This window comes from Semicossyphus pulcher, unplaced genomic scaffold (genome assembly GCF_022749685.1).
Source record: "Semicossyphus pulcher isolate SPU_LCO1_2020_fin unplaced genomic scaffold, fSemPul1.0.p SCAF_1, whole genome shotgun sequence".
Classification (NCBI taxonomy): domain Eukaryota; kingdom Metazoa; phylum Chordata; class Actinopteri; order Labriformes; family Labridae; genus Semicossyphus; species Semicossyphus pulcher.
In genome coordinates this window covers 28,543,091-28,565,969 of record NW_027211603.1, presented here as the reverse complement: position 1 = coordinate 28,565,969, position 22,879 = coordinate 28,543,091, and the positions used below count along the sequence as shown (strand labels likewise).

Sequence of the window (22,879 nt, the reverse complement as noted above, 5' to 3'; positions counted from 1 at the left end):
GCCGGGACAGATCCGCTCCAGTGTCATTTAATGCTGCAATCTCCACCAGCCACGTGTGCTGCGCAGGAGTTATTTTCTGCTGTTCCGTCAAGTCTAACAATCCTATTAATCCGTTCTCATTTGACAGAATTTATGCACAATTAAGAAGTAAGTCTACAAGTCGGTTGCAAAGTTTCCGGCAGACTGCATACTTTTTTGGCGGCACTGCCACCCCTATTTATGGCCAGGAATTGCAACTACCACTGGCTAACTTTGAGACTCATCTTTGCTGTGGCTGCAGCCGGTGCAGATCGCAAAATAGATGCTGCTGTGACGCTTACGTGTCCCGCACGTTTGTGTGACGCTACAGTGTCGGTGTAGATTCCCAGTTACACTACCCTTCCTACACTTGTGAAAGTTATCATAACCCTATGTTAGGAGGCTTACCTTGGTGTGAACGCTTACTGTACACAGAAGACAGCTTTTGTAACACAGCCTTTATGAAAAGTCCAGGAAGAGTTTTTGCTCCAACGCCGACTACTTTTTCATCACTTCTTGATGCTTCTAGGTCACTGTTCAGTTTGTCACACATACAACAAAGCCACTCTGCTTGCATTATGCAAAACGCAAGCTAAACTTCCTGCTGCGGCACCTTCTCTTCTCTACGACTGAATTCTGAACTTCCTTTGACGCCTTTAAGTCTTCAACATTTCTTTACAGGAATTCATTACACCAAAAATTCCTCTGTTTTTGATCTTTGGCCTCTGTGTCTGCCTGATATTACCACAGCCATAATAAACTCCAGTGTGCATCTATTAGCCACAATATTCTATTAGCTACACATTGCAGCTGGGGAAAAGAGAGCACCATTTGTTAGCGCAGTTGCCTGCAGGGATGGAGCACAGTGCAGCGGAAGTTCAGCAAGCATACATTAAGAAGCGGGAGATGGACAAAGGCTACACCTACATGAACTCACCATAGCACGTCACCTAGCAACAAGTCAATCTTTACAATACATGAAGTGATGAATGTGATTTATGAGTACCTTCTCCTGTGAAAGGTCAGCTTCCCTTCACCATGGCTACGGATGGAGCTGGAGGTGATGGATGAGACAGACAGAGAGTGACGGATGATGGGAGAGATGAGCGGGGATATGAGGGGATGGCAGGTCAATACCAACATAATGAATGGAAGAAGGAGCTAGTTTATCTGCTGATGGGACCTTAATCTTTTTTAGAGGGCTGGAAATCTTTGGGCACTCGTGTGTGTGTTTGTGTGAATGATGCTCAAATGCAACCATGTCAGAGGAATTAATACAACTACAGTATATTTGTTTAGAATAATCATCTTGAAGGGTTAGATTGACGTGATGGGAAATGCACTTGTTTGTTTTATTGCCAAGAGTTTCATGGGATTACTGAGGCCACGCGCGTATCTGTTCATTAAATATGAAGCTGGAGCTGGGAGATGGTTGGCTTGGTTTGCCGGTGAGGTTGGAAACAGGTTAAAACAGCTAGCCTGGTTCTGTCTCACTAAGTAACTCCACCTACCAGCACATTTAAGGATCAATGGTTTAAAGTGTAACTACAGTGTGTTGTTGTGGTTTTTTGCCTTTGCCAACCAGTCATGCTGCGGTGTGTTTCCCAAAGAATGACGATGATGTGGCCATGAAGGGGACAGGGAACGAGGGATATATTTATGTATTGAAAATGTTTGAAAGCAGACAGCGCATTACCCGAAAAAAACACAATGACATTACGAGGCCGACATTAAACAGGAAAGGTCGCACCAAAACAGGAAAGCCAAAATACTTTCTCTCTCTGTTTGTCTGCAGGGCTTGTGATTGTTATTCAACCTTTCTCATCACAACAGAACAAAAAGAGTGAGAGGAGATTGTCCTCGAATTGATCGCAGATGGCATCCTTTGCTAAGAGGGATAAACATGAACCACATGTAATATAATTTCTGACATGCGTTGCTGAGATATTGCCTTCTCAAACTAGACGGACTACAACTTGGACATAACCATGCTAGCCTCTTGTTCGCAATCTTTATGCTAAGCTAGGGTAACCAGTTGCAGACTTAAAGCTCCCCTCCAGTGAGTATACAGTGTTTAACCTTAAACATCTCCATGTGGTGTTCTTCATGTTCTTCATGTGCTACAAGACACATCAGGGACAACATCAGCAGTCATCTCCATAGCTGGGCCTGTCTGCTTTTAAACTGCAGTGTACCAAGGACAGGCTGAACAACATGTTTTCAGATTGGTAGGTTTGAGACGTCACAAACCTAAGGAGCCAATCCAGCTAATGGACGGGGTGACGCTATGCATATCATTATGTGTAACCTATGGCAACCACTTCGGCGAGGTGCGAGCCAGCTGTAACTGTCACCATAATTTTTGCAAACTCACTACTGACTACATTAACGTTACTAATTACTACATTTCAAGCTTGCTAAGTTTCAACAAGTTGCCACTAAACGACGGCAGAGATGTGTTTTGTTTGGTGGTTGGAAATGTGCATAGTGGGCGGGTCCTATACAGAGTCGGGAAACTTTAATGAGGGAGAAGGAGGAGATGCCTTGAGAGGATTTTTACAAGGTAATTCAATCTATTTTGCAGAAAAAAACATATTGGACACAATTTATTATTTCAAGCAGAACATTTTATGTCTTAAAACATGACTGGAGCTGGTCTTTAATCTTTATGCCAAGCTAGGGTAACTATCTACGGGCTGAAGCTTCAAATGTATTGCATCGTTTCATCCAACTCTTGGCAAGAAAGTTATGATTATATTTCCCAATATCTAATAATTCCTTTAAAATGTGACTGAGCAGTCGAAGGGTGCAAATCCAGCAGGAGGTGGTGATCATTCTTCCATCGCCTTCTATAGGCAGAGAGATTTCCCTGCAGTCTTCATGCTTTCATTCACTTCCAGCAGTAACCTTTTTCTAAATGTTTTGTCTTAATCCCTTTGCATGCTTCAGTTTTGTGCTGCAGGTGCCTCGTGTTTATCTATAACGGGCACCTCCAGTCAGAGACTCTTCTTTGTGTCATTAGTTACACTGTAAAGAAGGCTGCAGATGAAAGCTTTTGTTTATGGCTCTTTCTGCCAAACCTGGATATCATAAAAAATTACTTCATGATAAAATAGGAAAGCAGTTATTTTTCTGTTTTCACTCCAACATCGTGACACAGGCGGTTTATCGCCTGGCAACTGCTCTGCTGACAGTCTGCGACAGGCCGCAGAGGACAGAAATAGATGTCATGGTCTTAAAGTGGCCTGTATTAGTTTTGTAGTAGTATGTGTTAACTGCTGACTATTGTGTATGTTGCTGTGAGTGTGAACAAGTGTGTGCATCTACATGTGTGCAACAGCGTGTACATGGTTGCTCCCTACCAACAGCAGACAAATGGCAACACAGATGCTCGCAGCAGGAGGAGGAAACACTTGACACAGCACAGAGGGAGCGACATCAACAAGCTCTAATAATCCAGACAACTGCACGCATCACGTCTACTGACATCTAGTGATTAACACCAGAAAAACACCAGCAGCTAGTTTCAAGACAAAAGAGAAACAAATAAAACATTCTTTATCTCAAGTCTCACCTCCTCTGGTTCATCTCTGCGTCTGCTCCGTTGTTCTTCCCAGGACCCCAGCTGTGGCGGCGAAGAGGCGACAGGGAGCGGAGGCTGTTCCTGAGGATACAGGGGCGCCGTGGCACCTCAGTCACTCTGTCTTTGGCCTCTTCTTCAGCTTCTCCTCCTCCTCCACCACCACTGTCCAGTCCAGCAGTTGCAGCAGCCCCAGTCCGGATGCCCTCCTCTGGGCTCCAGCTGCATTCCAGGCCCTGGCTTCCCTCCGGACTGGAGCTGGACGGGCCGACGCTGGCTGTGTCGTCTGTGGAGGAACAGGAGACGGAAACCTCGCTGGCACTGTCTCCTCCTGTTACTGGCTCGTCATTCTGCAGACATCCAGGAGATAAAGAGATTAGTTTCATTTCAAATTGTCGCTCCCTAGGCGCCGGATGCCTATTGGGTAACTGTCACAATAAAAGATGACTGGCTTCATTAATTAAAAAGTGAGTGAAGTCAATGCCGAACTCTAATGAGATGTTTAATAAATGTAAGGGACAAGACGTGTAAAAGAAGCTTCCCACTTCCATCAAGGAGCACTATAGTTCAGTGTCTCACAGGAAGTGGAACGTTTATCCCTCAATGAAAGGAGCATGTCTCTGTGGACATCCAGCTACAGTAACAGGAGAATACTATATAAAAAAGAGCAGAACAAAACAAATGTCCTTCCAGTTATGGTTAATTACCTAGCCTATCACGTTGTATATCCATCAGCATTTCTGCACTGATGCATGCCATGAATAAAGAGAGTTCTGCCGAGCTATTTAACCCACAGGAATGGGATATAATGAGGACCAAATGGCAAGGCTTAGGGATAATGAGCCAGAGCCGCTTTATAGCAACACTGACATTAAAACAAAACACCAATAAATGATGGCAGACCTTGTGAAAACAAACCTTTCCCGGGGAACACGGTTCAAAGTTACACACAGCCTTTTCAAAGCGTATTCTTAATGGACTGTCTGATACAGTAAGACAAAGATCCAGCATGTATTCTGCTGTGTATTTGTTAACTGATACACGCATATGCCAAAATGCATCTTTGCAAATGAGGAAAGACGACTTTGCTGGGGCTCATTGTGCTGTCCCTGGAGAGTCTGACCTCCCTGATAGCTCTGTAATATAAGCAAAGCTTGATGCCAAGAAAACAAACAGCATTGGTAAACAGTCTTTGGTGTGGGTTTCTGGTGGGAAACAGCTCCTGCATGCACACACACAGGTATGGGATAGTCCATTTAGAGCTAATTTGTAGGTGTGAGCTTTAACTGGGTCTATTGTGCTGCCAGCTGCAGTGTGAGAGCCGAGCACAGAGCCGCCTCTGTCGGAGAGCTGCGGATGAAAGATCGGCTTTATGCTGCGGACACAACTTCCTCTGGGAGAGAGCGAACGCATGAGTTTGTTTGCGCGTGTGTGTATGAGTGTGGTGTGTATACATTCAGGGGAGAGAGTGCATATGAGTTCAGTTTATGTTTGTGAGTCGCATGATGAAAGAAGGAGAAGGAATCACAACTTTATTTTACTCTTGAGGCTTTTGGACGGTTTGCTCTTTCCACGCTGCATTTGGTGAGGACTTAAAGTCACAATGTCTTGCTTTAGGGCCCATGGACATGACACATGCACATCTGACAGGTTCCTGAGATCAAAGCCGTGGCCTTGGAAGTTATAAAACACTGTCTCTCCACAGTAATTCCACAGCTTGTAGAGCATTTACAGTATCTGATCTTTCAAAAGAAAGACAGTGCAGACATTAATCCTCTCTTACAGCAGCTGAATTTAGCTGCTCCGGTCTTTTGGGGCATTAAAGCCTGTGGACATCACGGCACATTTAGCCCGTCCCTGTCTATCAACAGTGTCCTAAACCTCAGCATCACACTATATACTCTGATATTATCTGCACTGACTTTTCCCATTGTTGTACAACAAAAAGGACATTTGTTCACATAACCGTGAGCATGATTCAAGCGCTCAACGCTGCAGAAAATGAGAGATACAAGTATTTCTGCTGTAACCAAAGGGCGCCCGGCTTCAAACAGACTTTCAACATCAGCCGAGTGACAGCAGGGACCACAGCTCGCACTTCCCCAGCAGCAGCGTAGAGCTGCCGGCTTGAAAAGATGCTTAGTACATGTTTGGCATCTCAGCCTCGGGGTGCTGATAAATAAAAAGCATAGACTGACAAAATAGCTACTTCATATATACTGTATAATCCCTATAGGAGCTGCTGCAGGGGCAAACACAAGATATGCTCTCACTGTTCAGTGTGAGTGAGCGGGATGTTTGAGCTGCAGCCAGGGGAGGGTTTGTGAAAGTTTTAGTACCCTGAATTCACTGTTAATGTGTCAAAGTTAATATGTAGGCTTATATTTCTTCATTTGGTTTCATAACAAGAATGTTTACACTCACTCTTAAAATAATGGACATAATGCATTTTTGTCTTTAGTGCCTATTTTAGATTTCCCACTTGGTGCAGGGATTTAAACCACCACACAGTTACAATTGTGCATTGTTCATCAAAATAAATTATCAAGGACATTTGTATGATTTTCTCAGCTTATAAACCAAATATAACCATCACACATCCAGACAAAAGTCCACTTTGTTTGTCCGGAAGATGATGCTTTCCCACTTTTCCCAGCTCTGACCTTATTGAAGACGCTGTCGTATCCTGTCTCTGCGTTCAGGAAGCTCTCTGTGTCGCTGCCAGTCTCTGCCGAAGGACAACTGGTGGCACTGCTGGTTCTATTCGGCAAACTGGGAGACGTTGGAGACTGAGGGGGTCCTGAAACACACAACAAAAACAATTAGTTAAAGGTGAAATATGGCAGGTAAAATACAGAGAAATTCAGATATGGTGGAAAACAGAAATATGAAGGCACCAGAGGCAATCCTGACATTTTAATCAGGAATACAGTCTTATACAATCTGCTTACAGCTATGTAGATCTGCAACAGTTAAACAATTAATCAATACACTGACTGAAAGAAAATTGGCATCTATTTTGATAGGGCTGCACAGTGGTGCAGTGGTTAGTGCCATCGCCTCACAGGTAGAAGGTTCCTAGTTGAAATCCCGGTTCGGTGGGTGGCGTTTGCATGTTCTCCCCGTGCATGTGTTCTCTTGGCTTCCTCCCACGGTCCATAGACATGCTCGTTAGGTTAATTGGTGACTCTCTAAAGTGCCTGTGTTGGCCCTGTGATCGACTCGAGATCAGTCCAGGGTGTACCTCGCCTCTCACCCAATGACAGCTGGTGTAGGCTCCAGCGCCCCCATGACTCTGAACAGGTTTTTGATAATTGTTTAATCATTTCAGTCATTTTTAAAGCCGGGTGAACAGCTGCTCTCAGCTCTTAAATGCAAGAATTTGCAGCTTTTCTTTATTATCTAGGACAGTAAATAAAGTGTTGTTGGGTTTTGAATTATCACCAAAAAAGCAATGAAGACATCAATATGTGCTCTTGGAAAATTGTAATGAGCTTTTTTCCCACTATTTTTTGCCTTTTCATGGACTTAAAGATACATCAATTCATCTTTAATATGGCAGATTAATAGATAATGAAAACAGTTGTTAGTTGCAGCACAAGCTTGATGTTACTTAACATATCTTTTCTCAATGGGAGCATTCAGATGTTAAAAACATGTTTCCAAAATAATGTGTTTTCTCTCCCTCCTCTAAAACATAAGCAGGTCTGTAAGAGATCAGTGAAAAGACTTCTGGGAATCTGAGAACGTGTGAAAAGCCTGGCGGATCAATGGCCAACTGTCCTCACTAAAGCTGTCCGTGCTGAACTGCAAAGAAAAACAGCTACTGTTTGTGTGTGTAAAAGGTCTGAGGGCAGAGCTGCAGTCAGATTCTCACTCAGAGAAAATGACAACAGAAAATGTTATTGATGTTCTGTGAAGCGGCTTTTAAGACGGAGCAGCATCACATCAGTCAGCCCAGGGACAGCCGAGGCTTAAGAAGACTGTCTGCAGTTTGATGTAGAAGCTTTGAAAATAGAGGTAATATTAAGTTAACAGTTGTTTGATCAGCAGCGATTACAGATATCATGCAGACACTTGTAAGCCCAGTGTCTGCAAACATCACACACAGGTGTGTTCTCGAGGAAGTCGCTTCTTCCTCACCTGAATCGGAGCCGGCAATGGATCACATTAAACATCTAAAAGACACAAAATCTACTTCAAATAAGTGCTCTAACTGTAAAACCCTCGGCCTTAGCGCGCAGCTCAGTACTTCAGCTCAGCCCCATCACTCTTTAACCACAGCAGGTATTTCACAGCAACCCACTAGGAGACGTTTAGGGGTTTAACAACATTATTTTAGATGCTTTTTCAAGGCCCCTTACTAAGTAAGAAGAAACCCACCCTAAAGTACAACATTTCCTTTACAACAGCACTGTAGTTTCTGCAGTTTTTTGTACATGTAAGGACATGTTCAGATAATATCCCAGGACAAACTAAAAGAGGAAGTTTGTTCTGAGCTAGACAACAGTAAGCTTACTTAAGCCAGATGCCAAGAACAGCTGCATGAGATCATTCCCTGAGTTTGTTCTTTTGCATCATTTCTGATGTCTATTTCTGCCAGGAGAAGCGGAAGTTATTCTTTATCCCTGAGGAACATTTTCCCTGTGGTCATATGAGCAAGAGGAAGTTCTTAATGTATCTGTCTGTATAGGCAAGTGTTCAGCCCTCAAGGACCTGGATTCTGTGGGAAATATCTACTGTTATTATACGGCTGTGCTAAATACTTGATTCGGATAGGTTAATTATGGCATTCTGAGGTCTGTCATTTGCTGATAAGTGACCGTTGTTATGAAGAATAGAGCATTGCTAAGGATGTGGCTCTAATCACACAATCTCACACATTGTACAGCACATGAAATAAACATTAAACAGAACTCAGTACGGGATACGGCGGTGTCTAAAGACAGTGAAAGAAAATGTCAACAATCTCTGAAAGTGAACCTCAACCAGGTGCTGTGCAGATTGCGGTCTGTTCACTGTGTCTTACTTCACCATCAGAGGAAATGTTGCCATTTAATGTGAGTAATAACGGCTAAGTTAGCTCATTTTAATGTGAGAGATAACAGCTAGCTTAGCTCATTTTAATGTGAGAGATAACAGCTAGCTTAGCTCATTTTAATGTGAGAGATAACAGCTAGCTTAGCTCATTTTAATGTGAGTAATAACGGCTAGGTTAGCTCATTTTAATGTGAGAGATAACAGCTAGCTTAGCTCATTTTAATGTGAGAGATAACAGCTAGCTTAGCTCATTTTAATGTGAGTAATAACGGCTAGGTTAGCTCATTTTAATGAGAGTAACAATGGCTAGCTTAGCTCATTTTAATGTGAGTAATAACAGCTAGCTTAGCTCATTTTAATGTGAGCGATAACAGCTAGCTTAGCTCATTTTAATGTGAGTAATAACGGCTAGCTTAGCTCATTTTAATGTGAGAGATAACAGCTAGCTTAGCTCATTTTAATGTGAGTAATAACAGCTAGCTTAGCTCATTTTAATGTTGCTCATTTTAAGAAGTCTACAGACTTAACCGTTGCTATAGACGCAGCTCTCACTGTGAGTGTAACGTACTATTTTTAAACGGAAAACGGAAATATAATAATTTCTAAATCAATAAAATAATTTCCGAATCAATATATTGTAAGTAAAAAGCCATTCAATAAGTGTGATAATGTATAGTGAGTAGCTTAGCGCGTCATGGTCCAGCTCACCCTAGGTTCCATTCCGCGATAACAAACTGCTCACTATAGATTATCCCTTACTTTATGTTTAATTGTTACAGAATAAAAAACCAATGCAGTTGATTCAAGCTAAAGTTAGCAGAGCATTGAGCTGCAGTCAGCTGCTGAGAGGCGGCGGCATCAGGGGATCAGGAGATGGGACAAAGGGTTGCAGGGGGAGTGGTCAGTGACAGAGCTCTTCATTTTAGCAATAATCTGTTACACTGCGGTGACAAACGAGCAAATAGGAGGCTACTGTCACAGACTTCCTGAAACTGATTGACTGCTTACTACTGAGCACTCCACCACTGACTCACAGGCAGAGAAACAAGCTATAACACATTTTAATGTTAAAACATGAAAACATCTCAATCAGTTCTCATCGTCTGCAGCCAAATTTCCATGCAGATTTCATTCATTAAGCAGTTGATTTTCCCTTATTAAGACTTTCCTAACCTGAGGGGACAGATCTGAGAACTGGCGCTACAAGGTATCAATAACTACACGGCTTAATAGAGCTAAAAACTACCTAATAATCCATTCTGAATATGAATGTTGTAATCAGGTGTCAGCTGATTAAGAAAGGTTACAAGTTTTATTGCTGGGATTTCATCTTAACCTCTCAAATCATCCCAGAACCCTCTGAATAGTACAGATACACACACTTATACAAGGGGCAAGTCATAGCAATAGCCGCTTCATCCTTAACAAAATTGGGGACAATATGAGACTCCAAACATTAAAACTACACTGACCTTTGACCCCGAGTGTTTCGGCAGAGCTTAACCCGGACCAGGGTGGTTTAGGAAGTTGATGCAGATACATTTTATCCTGTTTTCTTCATGTTTCTAAGGTCACAAGCCCACCATGACCAGAGTAACCCAAAATGTAAATGTGAAACGTGTGTGTGTGCTGGGGGAGTGCTAAGCGGGGGTGACAGAAGTGGATACTGGGAGTTTTTCTCGGGCTCCACCCACTCACACCTGTCCACCAAAACTAGCAGGGGACTGTGAGCTTTGACAGCTGTCTCCCTCCCTCCATTTCAAACACACACACACACACACACACACACACACACACACACACACACACACAGAGGATAAGCACAGAGAACAGGTGTCAAGCCTTATGATGAGTCAGTGGGTGGCTGAGGTTGTCGGTTGAATGTGAACACCTGTACACATTACAACGACTAATCTGCAACACATTTTTTATCTTTCATTTGACTTTGATTTAGAGAGATTAGTGGGGTCCACAAGGATAAAGCTTCTACTTAAAGAATACCAACAGTGCAAGCAAGCAAAGGTAGTAATGTTAATGCCACATCCAGGTCGAGGAGTTGAAGGAAATATATTACTGTGATGTCATGGAAATCATGAGGGCACGTGTCATTGATCTAGGGCAGCAACTGATGATTCAATAGCAATTACTATCAGGATTTAGTAATTAATCTTTTGGTCTATAAAATGAGAGTGACGTCTCTAAATTGCTTAATTTGTCCAATCAACAGCCCAAAACCAAAAGACTCTTTATGTTATATCTTTATGTTTAATTGTTGCAGCTCTACACAATTTGGTAGAAGTTGCAATGCTAGTGCTGTACCTCGGAGGTCAATCAAACATTGCTTGACATGCAACCAATGATTTTGAGTGTTGTTGGGGTAATGCAGTTTAAAATGTGGGACAAAAATCAGAAGCCTGGCAGAACTCAGGAGGCAAACTGTTATATAATGAATATGGAGGATGAAAAATTGCAAAGTAGATATGATCCAGACAAATCATCCAGTCTGAAGCGATAGACGTGGAGAGAAATGGCCAAGAAGATGAAGTATGCATCAGGCCTCCCTGCCTTAAATCACTCCTCTCTGCTCATGTACATACTGTTAGTCGAGATAAACTGCCACTGAGGCTCCGATAAGTGCAGATTTTATTAGCTTATTTATTTCTCCTTATACCATTATATTATGTGATATTTTCTGAGGACATGACTTGTTGAAATTTGTTAGACTGGGCTCCTGACTGCAGATAAAGGAGTGTTGTGTGACCACCAACTTGATCCTACCATCAGCTGTTCAGTGAGCTACTTCGAGCTCTCTGATGGGAAATATGTAAAAAGAAGTTAAATGCATAATGAAAGTTCCTCACAATTTTGTCAAGATGCTGCAGACCTACAATATAAACTCCTTTGCAGTCTTCCTTGCACACTTTTTAAAGCGTGCACTTCTTCCACCAAACTATAATTTAAATGTTCACTCTGATCCACGCAATAACCATTTACCCCTATATCTTTGTTTTCCATGCTCGCTGTATTATTTTTGCCTGGAAGCCAAGGCACACCCAGCGTGTCTCCTCCTATATAAATAAGGGTTACTGAATCCAGTTGAGCCAAACAGGACGCAGCTCCAGCCATGATAAGTGTAATATCATGCAACATTACAAACAACACTTTAGAGCAGCAGCAGGGATCTCAGCATAGGCAAGCAAACCACAGGCAGCCAGGAACGCTTCCAAACTGTGGGCTTCCAAAAACACGTTAACCAGCGGGATTATGGGATGCAGATGCAGCTCTGTCACACACCGCAGACAACATGCAGCATGCCCTGTGCATGTGAAGACTAAACTGAGCTTTCATGCATCTAAACTGGCCGTGCAAACTGGTTTAACACTGTATGACACTTGAAGTAGAGCGGAGAATCAACAAGGTCTCACCCCTGACCTTGACCTGGGTGGTTTTGCAACTCAATATCCTGGGTCGACCCACTTACTCTGACCTTTGACACTGACAAAAGAAGGTGAATCCCCCAACGACCAACCTGACAAGTCTTGTTCTCTACTAACAGGAGCAAGCATGTACGGCTGCATTTTATTGTAATTTTCCGAAGTTTAATCCATGTCTCACATCAGTCCTTTGTTCACACTCTTCATTATGTGAGGACAAGAGTCTACAGCCATGTACAGCCATGCAGCACTCTGAGATGCTGTACATAAACACAGCAATGCTTTGAACTAATGCCAATGTCAGCATGCAAAACATGCTTGTAATGACAATGCTAACATGCTGATGCAAAGTTGGTATTATGATAACTAGGATCATCATTGTAAGTTCAACTGAGGCCGCTTGTGGGAACTGTTTATAATACATAATATGTAAAAAGCATTATTTCTTATCCTTATTAAAATCCAGACATGTAAACATATTGATGGAAAGTACATTTAATTGTTACATGTTCTTAAACTGAAGAGAGCGAGAGAGAGAGAGATGCTGAAGGAGTGCCATCAGTTGAAAAGGAAGTGATGTCAACTCATCCAAGCTGCTCCAGAGGAAATCCCACCCTCACCCACCCTTCCATTTTATTTCCGTTTGACACTCTAGTTTTTTCTTTTTTTTATCATGCCATTTCTCTCCGTTTTCCTTTCTTTCCGTTCGTACGTCTTTATCTCATCCATTCAAATCTCTATTCTCTCTCTCTCTCTCTCTCTTTCTCTCTGTCTATCTGACAGACTGATGTTTCATCTGTTTTCAGCACAGATAAAAGGCCGTTTGTTCTCAGCCTCATGCAGCTCATCGATCTGTTGGTCTGTTTTATTGAGACCGGTCCCTCTGCAGACAGACTCATCTCGTGGAGGTCAAGGGATCCTTTTTTTCTTTGTTGCTGTGGCTGTTACAGACAAGTCTCTTTACTATTACTGGAGAGTCTGTCCTCATTATAGTTTAATATTAATTTCTTATATTCTATTCATTGTATTTCTCCTAATATCCTTTTTGATTGGTTTTAAATTAAAACAATGATTTACTATTTGATTTTGAAATAAAACTATTATTTTGCTTTTGGTTTTAATTAAACTGTTTTTTAATGCAAGCTTACTGTGTGGACCTCTCTTTCTTGTTATGGCCTAAACGAGCTGTTCATAAAATGTCTTACTGTCATGTTCCAGGTTCGTATTAAACACGGGATATGATGCATCATGAACATTTCACCACTTCCAAATGATAGGCAACTATAAGACAATGTGTAGTGAAAATTTGGAGGTACATGGAGCCATATTTCATTTTAAATTAACATAGTTTATAACTATTAGACAACAGCTAATGTTAGCATTCAATCAGTTCCAGACTAACGTTAGTCTTTAATAGTGTTACACCGCACAACAACATTTCAGCTAACTGTAATGTTGGCTAGCTAACAGTAATTTAAGATAGTGCTGCTAACAGTAAAGTAATATTAGCATTCAACCACTTCAGAGCTAACATTGCTGTTTATTAGTGTTACATATAATAAAATTCCAGCTTAACTGTAATGTTGGCTAGCTAACAGTCATTTATGCTAGTGCTGTTGACAATATTTGTTAGCTAGCACTAATGTTAGCTTGCAAGAGGTTTGATGCTCACTTTAGCTGCTGTGGCTCAGCTGAAGGTACCTTATAAATGATCAAATATGTTGTTTAACCCTGAAATATGGCTCTCAGTGTGTGCATGCTGTGTGAGATAAAAGTGTTCTACAGCTCTGATAACTGTCAAAAACTCCACACACACACACACACACGCACACGCACACACACACACACGCACACGCACACGCACACGCACACACACACACACACACACACACACACACACAATTGCTTAGTCTGTTTCAGCTAGCTGTCTTCTGTCTTAGTGTAAGGCCTTATTGATACTATTCCTATATTAAATCACCAATAAAAAATAATTTTTCAAAGAAAATTGCGAATGAAAATCTCCACAAGTGTCAACACAAGTAATAGAAAATGCTCAGTGAGGTTTCAGTTTCTCTTACACCCCTCAATCAGTCCAGCCACATGTAACTCTGGACCCCACATTGTTTTTAGACCTGAGACATCTATTACCTTTGTGTTAGCAGTTTTTAGCAGCTACCTCTCTCATCATGTTTACAGTATATGTCTGATTTGACAGCACGATGGCTCCTGTGTTGTTTTAGAAACTAGCCTCTTTCACAAAACACCACATTTACAGCATTGTCTATTGAATACCTGAAATTCTTTGGCATGAAATGAACCAGATGATCAAAAATACCATCAGGGATGATCAGAGGCTTTACTCCAAAACTACAAGTATCTGCCTACAAAATCTCACATTAGTCCAATTTTTGACTTGGCGTTAAAAACCAGCTAAATGATGTCCGATGGTCCAAATTTCCTCTTTTTAGGAGAAAAAACTGGCACACGGCGGCTGCTAAGCTGGCTTTACAGTACTGAATTTACCAAGAAAAGGCTGCTGTCAAAATGCTGAGGCTCAAATGATGAAAGTGCCTTTGCTTTGTGTTAGAGATACTTCACCCAGACTGTTTGAAAAGTCGCCACACAAACATCCAGCTGCTGTCACTTCAAACAAATGGGCTCCTTGGGATACAAAGGATACAGCGACTTCCAGCATGAACAATGATGCATAAAGGACCCACTTCTACACATTAGTCACACATGGGAGAGAATAATCTAAACACAAAGCACAGAATGATGCATAAAAAAGGCATTTGAATCTCTGAACATTAAGGTTAGATCATTAGAGGCAAACACAAACTCTTACCTGAGTTTTGAGTGCTGCAAGGCTGATGAAACGACGCCTCTCTGTCTCGGTGGATCTACAGAGAAACAGGAAGACACTGAATCAGCCTCAGCAACATGTGATCGTCACCCACAAAAGAAATAATGATGCAGAGCAGCGTGGCGGATAGGAAGTGTTGCTCGCTACACAGGATGGGAGGCAACGACAAGACGCTCTTTATAACAGATGACTTAAGAGTATTCATCAGGTTGGGCAGCTACGCTCAGGCTCGTTCCCCACAGAGGAACTGTTTGGAAAGATCCAACTTTGGTTTGTTTTCAGCCTTCAAACTCACAGTTACACTGACACGCACACACACACACACACACACACACACACACACACACACACACACACACACACACACACACACACACACACACACACACACACACACACACACACACACACACACACACACACACACACACACTCTGCCTGACAGAGATCTGTGGTTGGCTGTGAACACACAACGCTGCGGCTCTGCTTCCTCTGTGGTCTGAATGTCTATAGAACAGCTGTGTGTGTGTGTGTTGGCGTGCGCGTGTGTGTGCTGGTTTTAGCTCACACAAGCCACAGGCACCCCCCCCCTCTGTGCAGGCGAAACAAAAGCTTCAACAGTTTGGCCGAAGCTCTGCAGAATTGACTGACAGCTCTGAATGTGAAGCTAACAGAGACTCAGAGAAGCTCATTGTGTTTTAATGAGCTCCATCAACGACGTGTAGATAAAGGACGAGGATGACGAGCTTTGATTTTCAATGTGTCCCTTTAACAAACAGAGTAGACGGAAAACAGATTGCCAAGTCAAAGCTCTTCATCAGAGATAATAGTTACCAAAGCCTTATTGGTTGGAAACATGCTTTACTGAGGAGTAAAGGGGTTTCTGATTCAAGCTAAAGCTCCTTTAAAAGGAGTAAAGTTGATACATCCTCCTTCAAAGATTTGTTTCCTGCTTTCTGCCTCCTGTAGCATGTTTTCTCCCCTCCTTAAATCTTAACTCTTAACCCCAGTAAACCCAGGTTAAGTCTGGCTCAGATCAACAGGCTTTAGCGAGGCCCTTTAAACTCTGCTGTGTGAGACTTGTACAAAGAACCCTCCAGACGTAGAACAAACACGTCCCTGATCTAAAGACCACAACCTTTAGAGGAATCAGAGGAACAAGGCAGAGGTGCTGTTCAACCACGGGCCACCGAGTCGATGCTCGAGTTTCAAGCACTGATGCTGTCTTTGTACTTCCAGGCCTGAACGTGACTCTGAATTGTGTCAATCAAATCAGATTTGGCTGTTCAATAAAAAGCTTTGACTATTCGGTTGTTGTTTTTTTTTCATTTCAGTGACACACTAAGATCCTATATGAGCCTACGTGAGTCATGTTTCCCTGTAAGATGCTCGTTTAACAGATTTTTCCACAAGAGCCGCCTGTCGTCCGGATATAACTATATATATAACTTTTCAAGCAGACTACTTTCTTAATGTTTCAAGTCAGTTTATTGTCCTTCTTCGGTATATCAAAAACCAGATGAATGATTTTGGTCCTCTGGTCAACAACAGCTAGCTTCAGTTATGCTCCAAGTCCTTGAAGTCCTACCGAAGAGTGACAGAGATCGTAAGTACCGGGTAGGCTACATTTGTTTTGACACGGAGGAGACGTCTGCTGATTGTTCAGCTCCTAGTAAAGACCCCGTCTACAGACTCTGAGGGTTCATTGTGAGACTCTGTAAGTTAAGTTGCCATGCTGTTGCTCCTGCATGGCTTTGTGGATAATGACAGCTAAACAACAGTGAAGTGATTGACAGACAGAAGTGACTTCACTCTGGGTCTCAGGGCTCGACTGATCCAGTCCAAAGGTCGACTTTTAGGGTCCTGTAGGGTAGGGTCCTAGAGTCCTGTATGGATCCTGTAGCCGTCATCAGATCTATGGTAGTGAACGGTTTACTGGTTCAATGCTACATTTAACTTTTTTTTTTGGTCATGCTGAGAAGAACTTTAATAAAAAACAACTACTCCTTGTGTGAAGTGAGAAGTCAAGCTAAGATAGAAGTTGATATTAAGTCTTTGGACTGAATGAGAGCAGGGAACAAAACAGCTGGGGTAAGACACTTGTGTGTTCACCTTACATGAAGCTAAAGCCAACAGCTGATAACCCTAAAGACTGGAAAGACTTGGAAACAGCAACCTAACTCAGTACACAGGTTCACTTATGAGCACTCCTAAATCTCACTTATTAAAAAAAGGCATAAAGTAGCAGTTTATCCATATAAAAACCGAAGAATCATAATAATGATTTGTGATTTTATAGGATCTTATGTGACTTCTTCATGGTGACAGTGACTTCCTGATGTGTTGGCATTACCATTAATGTCTGTATACAAATGTTTTAATGTTTGGAATAGTCTGGAATGACTTTTGTGGGTTGATATAAATGTAACTGATTGTTTTAAAGCGATCTTTGATAGTCTCATTGATTACAGGGCCCTGAGTTGAATCAACTCAAAACACACATCATGGCAGACGTATCAGAGAATATCACATCCTAATACTAATGATTTTGTATATTGATGTGTGTTTGGCCTTTTATGCCTTTATTTCAAAAGAGAGGACAGTGGATAAGAGTCGGAGGCGTAGGAAGAGAGAGTGGGGATTACACACGGCAGAGGGCCAAGTGTGGGTGGGAGTCAAACTCGGGGTCGCTGCATGGAGGACTGAGCCGCTGTACATGGGACTTGCGATTTTACCACTGAGCTAAACTGGCTGCCATTGACGAAAACTTTTGAGTTGCACACCTAATCACACTTTACCAGAGGTCAGGTAAGGGACTTAAAAAGGGAAGCTCTTTCTATCAAACATTTACAGTCATATGGAACAGAGAAAGAGCAGCTAATCCTCACATTAGAGACGCTTGAAGCAGCAAATATTTGACATTTCTGCATGATTAATAAAAAGATCTTAGTCTTAAGATTTCAATTAATTTAAACCTGATTTGAATTCAATATTTGGTCCACATTACTTTACAACAATTTAATTAAATAATGACTTCCTTATATAGTAGTTTCCCCTCTTCCCTCCACAGGATTCATATTGCCTACCTACACTCGATAAGACAGCGACACACAAACAGAGAGTGCTCCGGTTAAAGAGGAAAGAAGTCACAACTAAACTGGAGCATCCACTGCACTCTTTAAGGGAACAGAGACAGAAGCAAAAAAAGAACCAAGTCAGGAGGTTAAAAACTAATCAGAGACATTATACAGAGGAGGATGAGTGAGTCCCAACCAACCAGCAAGGTCAAACTCCCAGAATGCTTTGGGGTTGAGGGGGCTGAGCCCAGTTTCTAAACAACTTACCCTCAACTGTCCCAGAGTGGGCTACTGACAGGCCCGCTGAGACCCCTGAGAAACACTGAGCTCTGTTCTCCGGGCCTGGGAGTGTGTGTGTGTGTGTGTGTGTGTGTGTGTGTGTGTGTGTGTGTGTCTAACTTTCTACACACACAGTGACAGGCACTTGCAAACCAACTGGCCCCGTGTACATGCACCTCCATCAGCCAGCAGTGTTGCAGACATGTGTGCACACATACTACAAACACTTATGCTCCTTTTATTCACTCATCAAGTCTCACACACACACAACAAAACCCCCAACACACACACATGCTCACACTCGCACACAGATGCATGCACACACAGGCTCTCTCTTTCCTCACAGCTGTGTTCAGATATCAAACAGAGCCCGCTGAGAGAGAACAAACACGCTGACGAGGAAAGATTAGCTGGGCACAGAGGGCGCCCGTACGCACACACACACACACACACTCAAACACAAACACATAGATGAAAACACACACACACAAATGTACGCACAGGTTCCGCTCAGAAGTTAAATGATTGCCAGTGTTCAACAAATTACAAAAGGCTACATGGCCCGACCTCACGGCGGAGCAGCAGCAGAAGAACTTCAAATAAATCAAAGAATCCTGAAATAAATTTCAGATAAAAGCCAAAGTGAAGGAAAAAGCAGCTTTGAGTGTTTTTATAGACTGTTAGAGAACTGCTTTATTGTGTTAAAGCAACGATTATTCATTGAAATAAACTCAAGCATTGAATGGATAAGAAGTGGACTCTTCACAGAGGGATAGTTCATATATAAATGTACCTGCTACTCATACAAGAAACACATCACAAGTCTCCTTTATTTTGGCGGTGTATTGCAGTTCATATTACTTGGTGTAATCATGTCCACTTGACTGGCGACATGAAAGAACACTGAATAAAAGAGTGTGGCGGGTTAAAAGGAGATGTTGATGCTGTGATATAAATTGGAGAAGCTTCTATTTTGTCCTCTCAGATCAGTGACGCTCGCTGCATCGCAACCCTGAAGCTACTTTAAAAGTCAGTGATGTGCATGAACATAAACTCTCTGTCTCTTAACAACAACATCAGACACCGAAACGACAGAAATAACAATCTTTCCACTTTAGTTCTAGACATTTTTGTGAAACTTCCATTCATCTTTCTATACATCTACATCTATCAATAATGAAAGCGGTAAAAAGTAGGGTCAGACATGCAGTAAGATCAGTTTAAGTGAGGAGGTAGGTATGTTTTGTCCTATACAGATCAGAGGCCTGTTCTTCAAAGCAGGATTTGCTTAACAAGGTAAATTCAGGATTAATTCCAGGTTTGCAGTACTATCAATATACATAAGAGATAAACAAAGCATTGTCTACAGAGTAATCTCTACAGATTCTACAAAGAAATGTAGAATCTGTAGGCAGGGCCGTGGATTTTAGGCATGGCAAGTGTTCTGGTTTCTGTTTGAACTACGCTTGTAGTCCGAGTACTATTGACCAATCATGTATCAGCAGGCTGCGGCGTATGCAGGGAAAACAGTCCGTGAGGAGAACAAAAGCAGGCGGAACGTAATGCGCCTTAGTGACATCCCGGCTCCCATCAGCAGTTGTCTGATGATGATTTAGCTTCTTATTAATCTCTAAAAGACATGCATGCTAACAGCTAACAATATGTTTTGGATCAACTTGAGATAAATTCCCTTGACGCTGTGTCATGACAGCCGTTCAGCGTTTAGATTTCCCGACTTCCTTGAATGCATCAGAAATGATCGATCCGACCTCCGTTCAACAAACAAGCATTACTTTTAACTAATCTGCATCATGATGTTCAGCCAACTTAAGACCTGTTAATAACAGTAAATCACAAGATCAGCATGTTCTTTTTCTGTAAACAATGCAGCGCGTGGAAAAGAGGCGACCATATACAGAGGCTACAGTCCTCGATGCGGATGCCCGGGGTTCAACTCCCGCCCTCGGCCCTTTGCCGCTTGTCGTCCACACTCTCTCTTCCCCCATTTCTGCCACTATCCACTGTCCTCTCTCTGACATAAAGGCATAAAAAGCCAAAGAAATAAAATAAAAAATAAAAAAAAGTCTTGATTGGAAGTTGTTTGTCACTAACTGCTGGCTACACGCCCGGCATGTTCACCGTTGTCCACAGAGGCTGTATTGTTGTCAGACTATAGCCGATGGGATCCATTACCTACAGAGCAATCAGTTCTCTGGATCCTGGAGCTCTGTGTGCTACAGATCATGAGATGGGAGGAAGATCAGAGTGTTTAGAGACTAGCAAAACACTCTGGCCCTAAAAAAGTGTGATATTTTATTAATAAGATATAAAAGTAAGTCTATTTACGGCTTTGAATTCTGTTTTTATATGATTTCTTTTGTTTTCTCCACATCTGTTTGACCCCTCAGGGGCTGCAGCTGAAAGAATAAGTCCAAAATCTCCAGAAAAGTTCATCTGAGTAAGACATTAATTTAATGGAATACACAGATGTAATTATAGTCAGAGCTACTGATGCCATAATGATGGGGCAGTAATATTATAAGCCTTAATTTGCGCATTCACACAGTCACACGGTCTTTCTTGCCAGCTGTCCTTCCTGTGTTTGGAAGCTGCAGCTGTGTTGCTTCTGGTCTGGATTATGTGTTAACTTCTTTGTACTTTTCTTACATTAGTTTGCTCAAAGTTAGGAAAATACGATGCTCTGCTGCCAGAACACGAAGCAATGTTTGTGATGCTGCAAAGAACGTCTATTTATGTGAAACCCTGTGGTCAATTGACTGATAGCCAGCGTCGTCTGACAGCTTAGCAAGATGGCCTTTGTTCGGCAGAAGCCAGAAGATATCAAAGGTGTGTTTAATTCTCTTGTTAGTGCAGGCCTCTGGAAGCACAAGGTAACAGGCAGTAAGACAGCCAGTCTTCTCACCAGTCAGCCAACCAAACATCCGTTAAAAAAGTGTTAAAGCTAGCAGCTAGAAGGCCTGCAAACCGGTCAGTCAGTCAGTAAGCGAGTGAGAACCGATCCCCCCTCTGGAAGCTGGCAGCCGGACTCTGAACAGCTCAGTGCATATTTGTAGCGTCGGGGGAGTCTAAACTGTACCCAGTAAAAACACATCTGGTTTAAAAATAAAAAAGGCGGGCTGGTGTGTGTTTGCCGGGGCAGGCAGGACCTGGAGCGCTGCCTCCTTTCTAAACAGGCAGGCGTCCAGAGAGGCTCCACAGCGCTGGAGGAAGCCAAGGCTGACTGAATGACTGTTTCCAGCCAGGTATGCACACAAAGTTTTCACCCTGAGGGCAGCTTGCAGCAGACCTGAGGGCGAGTCTCTGTTGCAGTGAAAGTGCACTGAAAACAACCTAAACGGGATAAATAGGAACATATCACCTGTCAGACAGTGACCCGACTGCTGCACAGGATCTGTTTTGGATTAAATTTAACATTTTAAGACAAATTATGAAGCTTCCTTAACTGAAATCCTTTTTTTCCAACCTGCCTTCACAGAGAGGTCGCAGTCAGCTACGGAGCCGAGCACAAGAGGAGCTGACAGGGATTTGCTGGAGAACATGTGGGGGATTGAATCTGCATATTCTGGTTGAAGGCGCTCTTGTTATAAACCGACCGCAGGAGAATTATAACAGGAGGGGTTTTTTTTAACATGATCCTGTTTAAATCACTGTTAAATAAAAATTCTTACAGCTAGAGGCTTCATTCTTTTTCCAGCCGAAAGCTCAAACTTAGTCTTTTGCGTCATCATGTTCTATGTTTGCTGATGGCGTCATTACATGGCGTTAAGTGGGGTAAAAACTGGGTAGACACTCTGGCAGCAAAATGGTCGGGGATACATGATCCTGTTATTAATCCACCTAAAATAAAAACTACCGAAGCTAGAGCCTTCATTATATCATCATTAAGTTGCACGTTACATGCTGTGGTCAACATGGTAAAGTGTGCAGGGGGCAGAGGGTGGAAGCAATCGAGCATTCGGGGATTGTTCCTTGCAGAATTTTGTTTGAAGTAAGAGCGTTGGAGCATGGCCTGTAAAACCGCAGATGTACAGATTTTAGCTCTTTCTCTGCGTTTTGGCCGTTCGTCCACACACAAAGGTCGTTTTAGGTCACTGAAAACGGTAAAACTCCGGCCAGAGACTTATAGAAACTCTGTTTCCACGGAGACGTGTAGATGGGGTAAACAGCGTTTTTTTTGGTTCGCGACGTCAGGCGGTGCGCTGTTATCTCCTTTGTGAGGCGTCACTGATGAGGCGACATTCCTTGCAAAATGACGTGACAAAAACAGTGAAGCTTCTAACCTCGCTAACAGGACTTTTTACATGTTTACACATATGTACATATTATATGTACTTTTACTCGTCCACTATGTTGAGGAACAAGCGTCGGGATGCACTGCTTCCTGCAACAGATTTTTTCAGACTGTTGATTGGCTGCGATTTTCTTTTTATTCTTTGCATGCCCGGGTTATATCGCCGCCTGTTGCGGTGGCATCTCATGACAGCGTTTCTGCTGTGTTTTTGCGTTTTCGTTTGGATGGGGATTTTTTTAATAACCGTGCTTGTGTGGACGTGTTTTTTTGGTAACA

General features: G+C 42.4%; 1 protein-coding gene across 1 annotated transcript in view; it reads right to left on the bottom strand.

Annotated features, from left to right (window-relative positions):
• Positions 1 to 22,879, bottom strand: part of LOC138583665 (A-kinase anchor protein 13) — a 102,344-nt gene that overhangs the window by 41,884 nt on the left and 37,581 nt on the right. The window contains exons 9-12 of the mRNA XM_069655645.1: positions 14,918 to 14,972; positions 6,262 to 6,398; positions 3,593 to 3,948; positions 1,025 to 1,072 (exon numbers count right to left, since the gene is read on the bottom strand). Coding sequence (XP_069511746.1) covers positions 1,025 to 1,072; positions 3,593 to 3,948; positions 6,262 to 6,398; positions 14,918 to 14,972 — 596 coding nt within the window. The remainder of the gene's footprint in view (positions 1 to 1,024; positions 1,073 to 3,592; positions 3,949 to 6,261; positions 6,399 to 14,917; positions 14,973 to 22,879) is intronic.